General features: G+C 38.1%; 1 protein-coding gene and 1 long non-coding RNA gene across 7 annotated transcripts in view; one reads left to right on the top strand and one right to left on the bottom strand.

The window, feature by feature from the left end:
* Positions 1–16,814, top strand: part of PLEKHM3 (pleckstrin homology domain containing M3) — a 308,498-nt gene that overhangs the window by 71,192 nt on the left and 220,492 nt on the right. For all 6 annotated transcript variants that reach the window (XM_077154890.1, XM_077154891.1, XM_077154892.1 and 3 more), the window contains one exon: positions 15,165–16,097. In XM_077154890.1, the coding sequence (XP_077011005.1) occupies positions 15,165–16,097 (933 nt within the window). The remainder of the gene's footprint in view (positions 1–15,164; positions 16,098–16,814) is intronic.
* LOC143678034 (uncharacterized) lies at positions 280–16,589 on the bottom strand. The gene is made up of 3 exons (XR_013173022.1): positions 16,199–16,589; positions 9,293–10,106; positions 280–877 (listed from the first exon to the last, which is right to left on the bottom strand). It is a non-coding gene; the product is annotated as an uncharacterized LOC143678034 (long non-coding RNA).

The following is a 16,814-nucleotide window of genomic DNA, read 5'->3' as shown; positions in this document are numbered from 1 at the left end:
TCTCTGCAAGGATTATTCTCAGATATATTGGGGCATCACACTAACCTGTGCAAACCAACAAGATTTCGCACCCTATTCAAGATTCCATGTAACTTGATGTTGAACTGGATCTTGATGGATACTAAGATGTAGAACGAGAGACACAGTGGAAGACATTCTGGTCAGAATCATGGTGTGAATGGAGGTGATGAGCTGGGAGGTACAGAGACAGCAGGCAGACCCTTGTAAGTGAAGGGTACTGTGGCAAGTTGTGGGAGGAAGAGATTGAAGGGGCTGGTTAGGACTTCACAGTAAAGGACCTTGAATTTCTTTTTTCCTCATATTTTATGAACATACAAGTGATGCAAAGAATACATGCATGTACTCATTTATTCACATGCAAGTTTTTTCTTCCTTGAGCCTAAAGACATGACAAATCATCTTTCCATTTTCCCCATACTTTTTCTTCAAGATAACCTAATTTGCATAGGCTATCAATTTATATTACTGATGCTTCTTCAATCACTCTGCTTAGTCTTTCATTGAGATTGCATCTCTTCAATTAATTGGGAGAATATTTTATGTAGTTTATTGCTATTTTAGAGCTACCTCAGTCGCTATCAGTGCTTGGTATTCCATTGCTACATTTATCATTTTAGTTAATAAAATTTAGTTTGTAATTGTAACTTGAGACAAAGATATCATTTAATACGTCTATTAAGGAAATGTGGTGCTCTACCTTTGAGGTGCCTCATTATTTTCACATCCAGTTCAAATATTTTGGTTAAATGAGTTTTATTATCTCTTCAGTCCTTTCAAAATATTTTTTCTTCACTCAAATTCATGACTAGTAATTCCGTGTCTTCTCTCCTAGACCTTCACTAGCCAAGGGTACTGACTGTGGAAGTAAACAGAAAAGGACATTGGAAAGTAAAGGACTTGGTAATTGATTAGATAATATGGGACAAACAAGTTGCCATGACCCAGGTGGCTGGCAGAATGATAGCGTTGCCCCTGAGCTCCTGTCTACACACGCACCCTCCTTGAATAGCAAGTAACTTCAGTAGTTTTCTGGTTTGTAAGAATTTACCTGGATTTCTTTGTATCTTTAAGCCACTGTATCCATTCTAAATCCCTTACATAATCTAAATTAAGAGGCATCATATTTCCATTTTTTTCTACCTTGTTTTGATAAAGGCAAGAAACAGAATTTCTTTAAGGTTCCCTAAAGCCTTGAACTTTTCTGTTGAGTATATGATAGAACATGATTATTATTATTTAATTCTCTATATAAAAAAATTGAACGTTAAAATATTTTGGAAGGCGGTGCAGTGGTGGTACAGTGAATTCTCGCCTCCCATGCCTGAGATCCGGGTTCAATTCCCGGAGCCTGCCCATGCCAAAAATAAAAAAGTTGGAGTATAAGAACTGAATGGTAATTTGAAAAATAATGTGTAACAAATGGCCTTTGCAAAAATTGATATACTATAACCTGGCTACCTTTTTTTAAACATATTTTTATTGAGAAATCTTCACACATACAGTCCATCCATAATATAGAATCAGTGGCTCACAGTATCATCACATAGTTGTGTGTTTATCACCATGATCATTTTTAGAACATTTGCATCACTCTAGAAAAACAAATAAAAAAAAAAAAAGAAAAAACTCATACATCCCATACTCCATACCCCTCCCTACCCCTCCTTGACCATTAGTATTTTGATCTCCATACCCCTCCTTGATCATTAGTATTTCAGTCTACCCAATTTTTTATCCTTTATCCTACCCCCACCATTATATATTTATTTTTTTGTCCTTAGTATTTACTCATCTGACCATACCCTGAATAAAAGGAGCATCAGACACAAGGTTTTCACAATCACATGGTCACATTGAAAAAAATCTGTATAGTTATATGGTCTTCTTCAAGAATCAAGTCTGCTAGAACACAGTTCAACAGTTACAGGTACTTCCCTCTGGCCACTCCAATAGACTATAAACTAAAAAAGATATCTATATATATATATATGGAAAAGAATAAGCTCCAGGATAATGTCTGTTTGAAATCTCTCAGCCACTGAGATTTTATTTTGTCTCATTTTTCTCTTCCCCCTTTTGGTCAAGAACACTTTCACAGTCTCATGATATGGGGTCCCAGTCCAACCTGGGAGTCCTGTCCCATGTTGCCAGGGAAATTTTACCCCTAGAAGTCATGTCCCACGTGGAGGGGGGGTGTTTAGGCAGTAAGTTACCTGCTGAGTTGGCTTACACAGAGAGACTACATTTTTTTGATATATATTTTATATATATATTAAAAAAGAAACACAAACATTCCCAACACATGCTCATTCCGCTCTACACATACATTCAGCAATTCACAATATCATCACATAGTTGCATATTCATCATCATGATCGTTTCCCAGAACATTTGCATCAATTCAGAAAAAGAAATAAACAGAAAAATAAAATGAAAACAAAAAAAAAATTTTTACATACCATGCCCCTTACCCCTCCCTTTCATTGATCGCTAGCATTTCAAACTAAATTTATTTTAACATTTGTTACCCTATTATTTATTTTTATTCCATATGTTCTACTCATCTGTTGACAAGGTAGATAAAAGGAGCATCAGACACAAGGTTTTCAGGATCACACAGTCACATTGTGAAAGCTATATCATTATACAATCATCATCAAGAAACATGGCTACTGAAACACAGCTCTACATTTTCGGGCAGTTCCCTCCAGCCTCTCCATTACATCTTGGATAACAAGGTGATATCTACTTAATGCATAAGAATAACCTCCAGGATAACCTCTCGACTCTGTTTGGAATCTCTCAGCCATTGACACTTTGTCTCATTTCACTCTTCCCCCTTTATGTCGAGAAGGTTTTCTCAGTCCTTTAATGCTGGGTCTCAGCTCATTCTAGAGTTTTTCTCAATCCCTTGATGCTGAATCTCAGCTCATTCTGGGATTTCTGTCCCACGTTGTCAGGAAGATCCACACCCCTGGGAGTCAAGACCCACGTAGACAGGGATAGAGTGGTGAGTTTGCTTGCTGTGTTGGCTGGAGAGAGAGGCCACATCTGAGCAACGAAAGAGGTTCTTTTGGGGGTGACTCTTAGGCCTAATTTTAAGTAGGCTTGACCTATCCCCTGTGGGGTTAAGTTTCATATGAACAAACCCCAAGACTGGGGGCTCTGCCTATAGCTTTGGTTGTCCACGCTGCTTGTGAGAATATCAAGAATTCAACTTGGGGAAGTTGAGTTTTCTCCCGTTCTCACCATTCCCCGAAGGGGACTTTGCAAATACTTTTCCACCCACTGATCAAATCACTCTGGGATTCATCAGGGCATCACCTGGACAAACCAACAAAATCTCATGTCCTACCCAAAGTTCCATGTACTTAAGGTGTTCAACCAACTATCTACATAAGTTATATGAGATGCACTAGTCAAAATATAAATTTGTACCAAATAAACATTTTTTGCTTTAGTCTCACACATAAGGTGACATTTTAAAATATTAATTACCATCTATTTTCAGCACACTGCAGTAATGACATTCTTTTGTTCTTCCTCATGCAAAAACATTTTTAGATTTGTACATTTAGTCACTATCATTATGCACTCTAGGCATTCCTAGATTATACCATCTCAATCTTTATCGTCTGTCTTTCTTTCTGATGTCATTTATGCCCCCAGCCCTTCTCCCTCTATCATTCTCATATGCAGCTTCATTCAGTGTTTTAACATAATTGTATTACAGTTAGGTAATATTGTGCTGTCCATTTCTGAGTTTCTATTCAGTCCTGTTGCACAATCTGTACCCTTCAGCTCCAATTACCCAATATCTTACCCTATTTCTATCTCCTGATGGTCTCTTGTTACCAAGGAAATATTCCAAGTTTATTCACTAGTGTGAGTTCATATCAGTGAGACCATACAGTATTTGTCCTTTTGTTTCTGGCTAATCACACTCAGCATAATGTCCTTAAGGTCCATTCATTTACAGCTGCATAATGTTCCATCGTATGTATATGCCACAGTTTGTTTAGCCAACCGTCTGTTGATGGACATTTTGGCTGTTTCCATCTCTTGGTAATTGTAAATAATGCTGCTATAAACATTGGTGTGCAAATGTCTTTTTGTGTCCTTGCCCTCAAGTCCTTTGAGTAGAGACAGCATATAGATGGGTGAGAGACTACATTTGAGCAGCAAAAGAGGTTCTCTGGGACTGACTCTTAGTTATAATTATAAGTAGGTTTAACTTCTCATTTGCAGAAATAAGCTTCATAGAGGTGAGTCCCAAGTTTTAGGGCTCAGCCTGTTGAATTGGTTGTCCCCACTGCTTGCAAGGATAACAGGAATTCCCCAGATGGGGAAATTTAATATTTCCTCCTTTCTCCCCAGCCCCCAAGGGGACTGTGCAAATACTTTTGTATTCTCTGCTCAAATTACTCTGGGATATATCAAGGCATCACACTGACCTATAGAAACCAACAAGATTTCACCCCCTATTCAAGATTCCATGTACTTATGATGTTCAATTAAGCTGACCCTACGAGTTAAATTAGATAATGCACTACCCAAAATATGAATTTTGCACCAAATAAAAATCTGTCCCTTTGGTGTCACACAGAAGTTCAGGTTTTAAAATATGAACGATATCATCCTTTACCCTGTATTCTGATTTACCTTAGTCCTATCCAGATCAGCTTTTCATATCTCTAGTTGAAGTGTGATCACTTTTTCAACTCTTTTAACTATTACTATATGGGGTAAGGCTGACTTTTTTAGCTTCAGTGCTCTAACTTAGAGTCTCAGGTGTCACATAAATGACCATTAACCTGGCTACGTTTTGTTCATCCAGCAGGACTTAGCAAACTGGGAAAAATGGCCTGACAAGTTTCTTACACCTTTTCTTTCTGGCATGCTCTAGAGAAGAGGCAAGATAAAATATTTTTATTGCTCAAGGGAGAGTCAAGCAGTGAATGCCCACTGGTCACCCATTCTTGGGTTGTGGGTAGAGAAGAATTTTAGATGCAGGACTGACCAACTACTCCCCTAACTATAATTCTCACAAGCTGTGGGTGTAGAGGTTATAGGGGGTGGGGGTGGGATGTGCCAACACCCAGGTGGAGAGTTAAAATCAGTGAGATCAGTCAAGTTTTATGATTCTGCTCTTGTCATCAAGTAATGGTAAGCTATAGGCATCAAGGGATTTCCCATAGGGTAAAGAAAATGGGATCCTGACTTCACAGAATTACAATCCAAATATAAATATATATTAGATATGAATATGAAAAGACATATGAACATGGGAACACTAAAATTCAAAAAGTGAAAAATAAGTTGCATATACACATACACTTATACCTATAAGTGTATACACATAGTAGAGGAAGGTGAGGCTATCTAGAACTAACTCTTAACTAGAACTCAAAAAGTATCTTATCCCAACTCTATTCCTAACTCATTGTTTTAGTTTCCTTGGCTGCTCAAGCAATACCGTGGTGCAGTGAGTCAGCTTAAACAATGGAAATTTATTTGCTCATGTTTCGAGGCTAAGAGAAAGTCCAAATCAAGTTATCATAAAGATGATGTAAGAAAGACTTGTGTTCTGGGGCTGGCTACTGGTGATCTTTGGTCCTTGAAGCCTCTGTCACAGTGCACATGTGGCCCCTCCTGGCCTCTCCCTTCTCTTTCAGTTTCCCTTAAATTTTAGCTTCTTGCTTCCTGTGACTTTCTCTCCCCCTATCTGAATGTCATTCTGATTATAAATGAGTCAGTAATAGGATTAAGACCTATCTTAAGGTAAGCCACACCTTAACTGAAGTAATGTCATCAAAAAGTTCTATTTATAATGGGTTCATATCCATAGAAATGGATTAAGTTTAAAAACGTGTTTTTCTGGAGTACATATAGCTCCAAACCACCATACCTATCATGTAGGTTTGGAAAAACCACTTATTGTCTGTTGCCTTGGTTTATAAACCTAGAGAGGCGAGTTAAATTACTTCTCTGATCCTTCCCAACCCTAAAATTATATCGCCCTAGAATGTATTTGAACTGACCCTGACGCATGGTTGTATGGGAGCTAATTACCATAGTCAGTTTAGTAATAAAAGGTCATGATGGAAACACAGGTATGGTTGAAATTTTTTAACACAAAAAGATGTGTATCCCTTATAACTCTACTTCTGAGTGAACTGCTACTGCAATTTTTAAATAAAAAAATGTTAAAGAAATTCTTTGCAATAGCTACCAAGCTCTGAAACTCACTAAGCTGCCAGAATCTAACTTACTTTTCCCTCCCTGACTGTGTTCACATTTTCATCTGCTTGGCAAGGGCAGTGATCAACTGGGCTTTTGTTTCAGTTGATTTCACTTTCTGGTGACCTGGTATCATTCCTATGCCTATAGTTTTTTGTTCTAAGCACTTCAGGGGTAGGTCTCAAGCAGAGATTTTCTTAGGGGCTAGAAAAACCATAGCAGTATAGTTTCTTTATACTGGTTTTATGTCACTCTGTTTCGGTTCCCTTTTTCTCCATCTTTTACTAAAAAAAAAGCCAGATTTGAGACTTGTACTAAAATGACTGTTTTTTCAATTATAATGTTTCTCAAAAGCCTTGGAGCCAGTAGAGGTGGAAATATTCCTGCAGGTTTAGAATAAGTGGGGTCACCAGAACATGGTCTGTTGCTGAATTTATGATTCATCCTTTAGCAAGATTAGTCAGTATAAAGAAAATTGCTAAAATAGGTCACAGAAAGTTGATTTTACATGGCCATGTAGTTTCCATTGGTTATGTTATTGAATGTTGGTCCTTGGCAGCTATATGGAAACCCAATACACCTCAAATTCTGATTTCTAACATTTTTATATGGAAACCCTGATAGAGACATCCAACTTTTTTTTTCTTTTTGTGCTGGTTTTGTTCAACATAATTTGTCTTCCTTGGCAAGGGAGTGTAGGGAACTAATTTCACTAGAATTACCTTCCTAAAATAAAAATCTTATTATGCAACTCTCATCTCCAAAATAAACCATTATTCCCCATTCCTTAAAATCAAGTTAAATTTTATATAGAACACTCAAATATCTTCCTAACCTCATTTCCACTCCCTATCTCCACCCCACCTGTATTGTTTTTGAATGCGTGAGCCATGTCCTTTCAAGTTTGGGGCCTTTGCCATGCTGTTTCTTCATCTGGGAATACCTTCTCTGTCCTTTTCACTTTTCAAAATCTTCCATTATCTTTCAAGGACCAATTCAAATGTCATATCCTTCCTGAGACCTTTCCAAAATTTTCTCAATTAAAATAATTGTTTTTCTTTTACGTTCCCACAGCACATTTTATTGTGCTATGCATTATAGATAATTGCTTATACATCCATATGTCCTTTGATGATGTGAACCATGCTGTAGAAAACTTTGTATTTCACCAATTATGAAAATACAGGAGGTGTTTTGGTGAATTCTATGTATTTGTTCAATTTTCCCCCACAATAGAAAATGCCTTTTTTTTCCTTTTCCCTACCTACATCTTGAGTCAAGTTAAATTGTTTTTTATTATTAATATTGCCAATAATACTGTCAATATGTGTTGACTTTACTCCCAAGCCTCTACCAAGAAGTATTCATTCATTATCTTATTTAATGTTTACAGTAGTTTAATATGATATTAGAGTATATTATCCTGATTTTACAAATGAAAAAACTGAAGCCTAGAGATGTTGTGCTTGCTCAAAGCCATACAGCTAGAATCTGATGGGGTTAGCATTCTAAGATAGGCCTGACTCTGGAGGTTCCACTTAACCACTATATTACACTGCCTCTCAGACCTAGAGAAGTTTATGATTCATTTCTCTGCTACAAATAAAACACAGTATGGTCTAGGTTGAAAGTCAGGAGGTCAGAGTTCCACTCCTAATTTTTCCACTTTGTGGTATAACCTTAGCCAAGTCATTTTGGTTCCCAGAACCTGTTTCCAAATCTGTTAAATCAATTAGAATGCTTTCAGCAGTAGGTCATAAGAATATTCAGCTAAAAGTGGCATAAATAGTAAGGACATTTATTAGGTTTTGTTTTTTTTTTTCATCAGTTTAGCAGATAGCTCTAAACAATTGAAGAATGCAAGCACTATATGTCATAAACACTTACCACAGAAATCAGAGGTAGGTAGTTCCAGGGCCATCAAGGAGGCTCTTTTTGTACTTTTGCTCTGCTATCCTCAGTGTATTGGTGATGCCTTCCCTCTCCCTTTATTAGTACAAGCTGCCTGTAGCTGCCCCCAAATATTGCTTTTGTATATATCAACAGCCAAATGAGAAAGGGACTGAAGAGTATCTCCTCTGGGTCTTTTTCCCAGAAGTCCCCAATAGTAGCCCCTCAGTGGCCAGGACTGGGACTTATGCAATATGTGGCAAGGAAAATGTGATTGCTGTGACTGTATTAATGAATCATGATTCTTTCTGTGGGGCTAGGGAAAGGGTATCTGCCTTGACTATATTATTACCATTCCTGGACGAAATTAGAGTTCTTTTGGCAAAAACGGAAGATGACTAACCAATGGGGTAAGCAACTTACAGTTTGCCTCAGATGGGACTAGGCTAAAGAGATTTCTAGGATCCCTTCTGGCTCTAAATTTCTGTGATTTGATATGTTGCCCAAAGATATAATAACAGAATGCCATTTATTTTAAAATATGGCAGCCTAATTATGGGAGATTCTTTTATATTCAGTTTTTATATATTAGAGAAACAGCAAAAAGCTCACCATGGCAAAGAGTGAGCATGGTTTGAAAGTTCATGTTGGAATCCAAAGATTTCTATGAAGACCTTATCATAGAAGGGAGAGAGCCTCTGCGTTTAAGACACCTGTGCATATGAACAACTTCAGATTCACATTTGAGAAGTGAGACTGCTCAGGGTAGGACTTTATTAACTTCTGTTCTGTAACTGTTGCCCACAGCAAAGAACTGGGACAGAAAAAGTCCTAGAGTTGACATATCTAGCTAATGTGTAGAGAGGCGTATCACAGGTCCTGTTTCTATTAGAGCTTACATAGTTAATCTGTCTTTTTACCTATTTTTATGAACAGTAAACAAATGAGATATTTCCTTATTCCATAAGGAAAGGTCTCCAAAATAGCTCACAGAAAATTCTAGTGCATTTCCACCACGATAAGTCTGTCAACAAATATATGTTGATACCATCTGTATGTACCATGGTGGCCAGTACTGCACAGGAGCTGTGTTGATCAAGATCCTGAAACTAGATGGCAAATTCATAACATCTTTACCCACCTCTGTGCCATCACAGTGCTCTTTCTCAGTCCAGTTGTAGCCTCAGCATCTTTCTTAGTACAGAGTTCCAGGCAGTGAGTAGCAGTCAGTGAAAAAATTGCCTTCTCTCTCTACTTCATACAGTGCAGGAAGGGGCTGTTATTTTAGGCCAAGGGTGGCTAGAACAGAGGGCAAATCTGTAAGAGAAGTTGTAGTACAGGAGTCCCCTTGGAATTGGAGTTGTTGAGTAGAAACGAGTCCTGAAGCCTAGAAGCCATGACTAGTCCCAGAGAAGTATGCAGTGTTGGAGGTGGTAATTGGGCTGCAGGCAGTAGGACAGTGTTCTCAGGGAGCTCAGTGTCTGTAAGGAATTCTGACCACATTTGCCCATTCTTGAGGCTGGCCCTGCTGGTGGCATATGGACCAGGGCCATGAGGTGGGACTGAACCAAATTCTCTGTGGTGTTGGAATTTGGAAATGGGATCTGGAAGTCATTTGACAATAATAGATGAGTATTTGTAGTTGGCATTGACTATAGATGAAGAAAAGCCATTTCTCAAGTGATGTTATGGTTTCTTCTTTTTCTGGAGCTAATCAATATCTAGAAGTCTCATTAGGGTCATTTATCACAACCAGATTATGAGTGCTTTGAGAACCTCCATCATTTTTTCTGTCTTCCACAAAGTTTAGTGCCTGGCTTTGGAGATACAGTTAATATTTATCAGGTTGCTTTACTTCTTTGTCTTTTAGCCCATTTAATAGTTGAAAATTCTGTCTCCTAAATATTTGGATCTTAAAATCATCTGTCTTTTTAGCTAACTATAGGCTAGATAACCTATAGAAAAAAAAAAAGGAAAAATGATTAAGAATGAGAGAAATTTAACTCCTAAGCTTGGACAGAGAGGCAATCCTGTTGAGCCTATCTAGGAGAGGGAATGTTATAGTAAGTATTGTGAGTATGCCATCCACTTTCCACTTTGGCTTCCTTTCATATTTATTAATTTGTGTTATAAGAACTTAAATTTTTCCTTGCAGATCATTTTAATTTGGAATTTTGGCACCACATGAGCTCTTGGACTTATTTGAAAACATTAAAATATTCTTCTTTCTCTTCACTTCCAAAGCCTAAATTCAGCATCCTATTCATTGCACTGACTCAGGCAATCCAAATTTTCTTGGTCAACTGGATTACCTAAACTGTGCATTTATTGTGATCTGGGGCATGGTGCTTTGTAAAAAGGAAAACTGCATAAAATAACCAAAATGAAAGCACAGAATGGTTCCATAATTATAATGCCGGTATATGTGAACACATAATTTTTTACATGTATATTTTTATAGAAAATGTCCAAAGGCTTCATATCAAATAGAACACAGTCTGGGCCAGGGGATTATGTCAGATGAGGTAGAAAATGGGGAATATTTTTTCACCCTTCTTACTGTTTTAAATTTTTAAAATAATTTTATTATAAAATTTAAGAAATTTGTAAAATAATATTTGAAATATAAGTCAAAAAGGATACTCATTGGAGTAGAAATGACATAGAGCCATGGGAATTCAGAGGAGGACAGTTGTTTTCAAATAGTGGGAATGAAAAAGGCTTCAAAAATAGATGAGATTTTGTGCTAGAACTCAAGTATGAGGATAATATGGACATGCATATTTCCTAGGCTGAAAGGAAAATCTAGACTGGGGGAATGGGGAGAGAAAATTCCCCAAGGTTAGGAGGGGATGAAAAATGGTAACAGTAGGCAGGTCAGCTGGCTAGAGTATGGGAGAGTCATGAAGAGGAGCAGCATAGGGTGAAAGGTTCCTAAAGAAATTTATAATGGCAGGATCAGACTAACATCCTCTGAAACCCCACAGCCAATCTTAACACGCCTAAAAGTACGATAGTTACCTTGCCACATGCACATACACACAGACATACACACCAACTAACTGAACCTCAAGATCTAAATAGCAGTTCATAGAAAATATGGGAAACAGAGAACATTTAAACAATACCATGAGGATACACTTAGCCAAATCCAGAATGTGGGAAATTCTACAGGACAACTAAAACGATTTTTCCAACAAATACATGACATGAAGAAAAGGAGGAAGAGGGGATGATTAGAGATTTAAAGAGCTTTAAAGACACGTCAACCAAATCAATGTGTGAACCTTTTTTAATTCCCAGTTGGAGCAAACCATCTGCATTGAAGACATTTTTAAAATAATCTAGGGAAATTGAATATAGACTTGGAATTAAATAAGGAATTATTATTAATTTTGTTGAAAGTGAAAATGATATTGTGTGTGTGTGTAATACACATGAACTTTTTTTTAAAAAAGTTATCTGTTGGATTAGGAATATATCCTGAATATTTATCACATGTATATATTTACACATGAAATAATAAAGTGTCAGTTTTGTACTTTCAAATATTCCAGGAAAAAATAAAATAGAACATTGGGGAGTAGTGGGAGAGATGAAACAAGAACGGCAGAAACTTGAATTTTTAAGCTGAGGGAAGGGTACATGGGTGTTCATTTTACTCTTCTTTCTGATTTTGTATGTGCTTGAAAAATTCCATAATAAAATGTTCTAAGGCCAAGCAAATGAGTTTGGATTTTGTTATGGGGCATCAGGAAATCTGTGAAGGATTTAGGCATGGGAAGGGACATGGAAAGGGCCACAAGTGACTCAGAAAGGTTAACTTGGTAACGGTATGTAAAATGGCCAGGAGGGAGGATGATTCCAGGTGGGAGCCCATTTAAAGAGCCCGTTGTATTAGACTAGAAAAAAAGAGGCCATGAAGACCTGGACTAGGGTAGCAGTCATGAGGTGGAGACTTTTTTGAGAAAGCAGAGAGGAAATCATAGCAAAAGGAGAACTTTTTGGTAGGTTGGCGATACAGAAATGAGGTACCTAACAGGAAAATTTCCTTCTTTCTCTTTAGTCAGTAGTAGTTGTTGTATTTAAATTGGGCACTGTAAGGAGGGGGAGGAGAGAAAAGGGATCTCACTGAGGAGGAACTAAGCTAGATCTGACCAAACTGGGAAGTAATGGGCAAACTAAACCTTTTTTTTTTTTTATGGGAAATTACAGTCTCGTGGTTTCAGCATGAATTCGTAAGAACAGTGATTCACTTTGGTCATCTTTTTCTGTTTTCAATGGAGAAATAAAGTACTCTCTGTCAGTTGTCCTATCTAAATCACTTATATTAGCTAATATAGAAATTATATTATTCATATATGAGAATTAACGCTTTAAACTAATGTAAGAGGCATTTAATTAAATGAACTGGAATTATATCATCTGGGCAAACGAAAGTGAGACTCTGATATAATGAAAGTTCAAGGTTTAAATATATAGCTTTAAAAGTGTTCAAAATAAACAAGATCAAATAGAAAGCAGCAGTTGTTAGAGATTAAAGAGAAATGACAGTTCATCAGCCCTCTACAGTAAAAAATAATGAATACTTCAAGGACAGATTATGAATTAGATCTGCCATAAACAGGCTCCACAGAGAGGAATAGGCACCCCAGAGAATAGTTTCCTGATCATATTAACTCCCTTCTTGATTCTTATTCAAGAAATTACCCTACAAACTGCAGTCTGTAAATATGGTCATTTTCTTTGATCAACAACCCTTTTCTCTGTCTCAGTACTATATACTTGAGAGAGGATGGAGATGGAAGCTGAGGTAGAGGACAAAGATAAGAAATTTTGCTTATTGAGCAGAAGAAATATGTTGGAACACAATGCTTTATGCTTATTCAGCATCCAGAAGGGTGAGCTGTGTGGAGGTTCCCTATCAGGACTTTCTTGGTCAGTCTACCACCCTAGATTGTAAAGTCAGGAAAAACTGGGGCTTTTGTTAAGTTTGCTATGGGCTTGGGTCCAATTAAATTAGACTTTCTAAACCATGGTCGCTGCTCTAAAAACCTCTCAGGGAGGTAAGAAGGGAGGAAAGCCCATAGCGAAAAGCAAGAGAGGTGCTTTTTGTTTTACACAGGGAAGGGTATCTGAGCCGCTGTGCCACAGGAGGAATGGAAATAGAGGGGCCAGTGGTTACGAGTGAGTCTTATTGTGGAAAAGGTTGAATTATCATCAGTGCTTGATGGAAATGAGAGGGGAGAGGCGGCAGCAGTATTTCCAACAGCATTGCCTCTCCTATTGCATTATCAGAAAGAAAGATAGCCTGAGAATAGCCATCCATTATCTCTTTCTACAAAGGGATTAGTGTGTGTTGCAGGAAATTAATGGCTTTTGAGTTACAGTGGAAATACTAATGAATGTCAGGCCCAGAGATGTAAAACAGGTAAAATTGGCTTTTCTCCGCCTCATCTCTCTCCTTTTCTCTTTTAGTTTACTATTTTAAGATCTAGATATGTATTTCTTCAGCCAAAATCAGAAATCATACCCTTTGGGAATATGATTTGTTTTCATTTATGAATGTCTTCAGTATGTGTAAGAAAAGAAATTAAGAAACATCTCAGAGATGAAAGTCTCTGCTAGGGAGGAGTGTTCCTTTTTGCATGTTATAATTTTCTCATCTGATAAAAGTATCAGGAAGTCTCCCAAGAGACAGTCCCCTTTTATTAAAGTATTAAATTGGCATATATTGCCTCTAATGAGTGATTAAAGATGGTGTGCCTGATAAACTTGTAAAATAGAGGGGAGGAAGAAAGTAGGAAAGGAAGGGAATTATACCCACTATATGCTGGGCATTGTGCTAGGAGCTTTATTTCTAATTCAACAGTACTTACTAAGCACCTACTCTGTACAAGGCATTGCACTATCTGCTGTGATATAAAAATGAAAAGGTAGACCTTACCCTGGTCCTCAGTACAGCTTACAGGATAGTGGAGAATACAAACTTTTTAAAAATTTTGAAATTTATCTTATTTGTTCAGAAATTTAAACAACGTATTATAATATGACCTAATAAAAGCCATTGACAGAAGAATGATATGGTAGGGATACCTGATACTGACTCAGGGATTGTATATGTATGTGCATACCAGGGTGGGGAGGAAGGATGGGATGTCAGGACAGGCCTTCTGGAAGAATAAATAGCTAAATGAAAGATGAGTACATGTTAGCTGGTTGGAGGAGGGTGAAGTGGGAAGGAACGTTGTAAGCCACAGGAAGAGCATAAGCATAGTCAAGCTTATGAGAAGTGAAAGAACTACCATCTAAGCGGAAACCTAAGAAGTGGGGCTAGTCAGATCGAGCCCAGAAAACTTTTGCTAGATACAAAATCTACAAACTGATCTTGAGCATAGAGCTAATGAGGGTGTCTGGGAAACAGTTCAGTTGGCTGCAGCATAGAGCTTGTAGAAAGGATTCAGACTAGACTCGGCAGGCATGCATGGACCAAATCACCCAGCATCATATAAACCATATTTAAGAGTTTGTGGGCAGGACATGTCATGCTCTTTCCTTTCCGTTGACCCTTTCTGGCTTTACAAACCAAGGAAAGGTAACAGTATTAGCAGGGAGTTAGGTAACATGGCAGGAGGAACATTCTCTCTCATGTATTTGATATTCTGTAGAATGTTACCTAGAAAACAAAGAATCCTGGCATAGTATAATTGGTTCCTGGACCCACATGGTATAGTCCGTCATGGTCATTCCAGTAATTCTGTTTTCCACACAGACCTCTGCAGGTCACATTGATGTTGTTCCCTCTGTACAGATTTTGGCATGCTTAATGCCACCCTATTCAGCCTCTTTAAACTTGAAATTTTCCTCAGTTACATCTTGTCAATTTGCTACGTCTTAGAATTTTACTTCTTCTATGTTTAGTTTGAACCAGAACATATATTAACTTCACATCTATTTGGTTTCTTGTACCAGCCTTTTCATAATTAATTAATACTTTGTTTCTTTGCCCCCAGAACACAAGCAGACATTCCCAAACATTCTGAAGAAAGGTTACCTGGCGATTAGGAGGAACCATGACAATTACTGGCAAAGCTGTTACGCAGAACTATCACCCTACAACTTAAACTTCTATAGCCTCGACAGCAGTGCAAATCAAAACCTCTATGCTACGTACCAACTTTCACACTTTCAGAGCATATCTGTTTTGGGCAACCTGGAGGCCAGAATGGTAGATACCATCTTGTATGACAACACTCAACTACAGCTCAAGGCAGAGTCACCATGGGAGGCTTTGGATTGGGGCCAGAAGCTTTGGGAAGTCGTGCACGCTGCCGTGCCAGGTTATATGGTATGTCAGGATAAGCTGGCAAACTCATCAGGCCTTGATCATAATGCTGACTGTCTGCAGAATCGTTTACAGAAGAAATCCAGTGGGCTGCTGCTGTCATCCCCTGTCTTGGATAGCCCCAAACAGTACCAAAATATCCTCAAATCAGGGACACTTTACAGGCTAACTGTCCAAAACAACTGGAAGGCATTCACATTTGTGCTGAGCAGAGCCTGCCTTATGGCTTTTCAGCCTGGCAAGCTAGACGAGGATCCCCTGCTGAGCTATAATGTGGACGTGTGTCTGGCTGTCCAGATAGACAATCTGGATGACTGTGACTCTTGCTTTCAAGTCATTTTCCCCCAAGATGTCCTCCGCCTCCGTGCTGAGACCCGACAGAGGGCTCAGGAATGGATGGAAGCTCTGAAAACAGCTGCCAATGCAGCAAGGAGTTCAGAGCAAAATCTGCAAGTGACACTGAGGAACAAACCCAAGGATCAGATGGGTGGGCATGAACTCAAGAAGAACAAACGTCAGTCTGTGACCACCAGCTTCCTAAGCATTCTGACAACTTTGTCTCTGGAACGAGGACTCACTGCTCAGAGTTTCAAATGTGCAGGTATGAAGCAAATTTTCACCCTAAAGCTCATTAAAGAATAGCCCTGAATTCCACAAATAGAATTCACTTTTAAAATCCCTTTAGTAGTCCAGTATAGTTACCTCCTGTTTGTAAAGCATCTGCCATCCAAAGACTCTGTTGTTTTAAAGCTAATCTACCCTCATACCATTTTTGTTCAGTTTGATAGAAGCAGGTATAATATACCCCATTGAATCAAAATGGCTTGGATGAAGTATAAGCAAACTAGAAAATAGGCTCTCCAAGTTTGCTGTGATTCCATTCCTTCTGAATTCTTGAATAAAAGTCATTGTGATGGAAGTCACAGATTGTCCCATAAGAGGCATTCAGTGCCAAAGTAGACTGCTAACACTCCTTAGGAAAGGGAAATGTTTACAGTCAGTAACTGTCATTGATCATGACCTTGTCATCCTATTATAATATAATCTAGAAATTCATCCTTGACAGAATATGTTGAGGTGGCTAAAAGCAAGATAGGTGATGATTCAGCAGATGACCTCTGAGTCACAATGGGCCTGTGTCATGTGGAAGCTGGGGCTTCTGAACTGGTATGTAAGGCTGAGGCACAGGTAGAGCTCAAGACCCATAATCTGTTATTTCTTAAAACCCTATTACTGCTTTTCTCTTTCCCTTGCCATTCCTCCCATCTTCACAAAAACAGTAAAATCAAAAGGGAAAAAAACACACTGAACCAAATCT

The sequence above is a fragment of the Tamandua tetradactyla genome, chromosome 3 (assembly GCF_023851605.1).
Source record: "Tamandua tetradactyla isolate mTamTet1 chromosome 3, mTamTet1.pri, whole genome shotgun sequence".
Taxonomy (NCBI): domain Eukaryota; kingdom Metazoa; phylum Chordata; class Mammalia; order Pilosa; family Myrmecophagidae; genus Tamandua; species Tamandua tetradactyla.
Note: the sequence above shows the minus strand (reverse complement) of the source record. Positions and strands in the feature narration are given on the sequence as shown.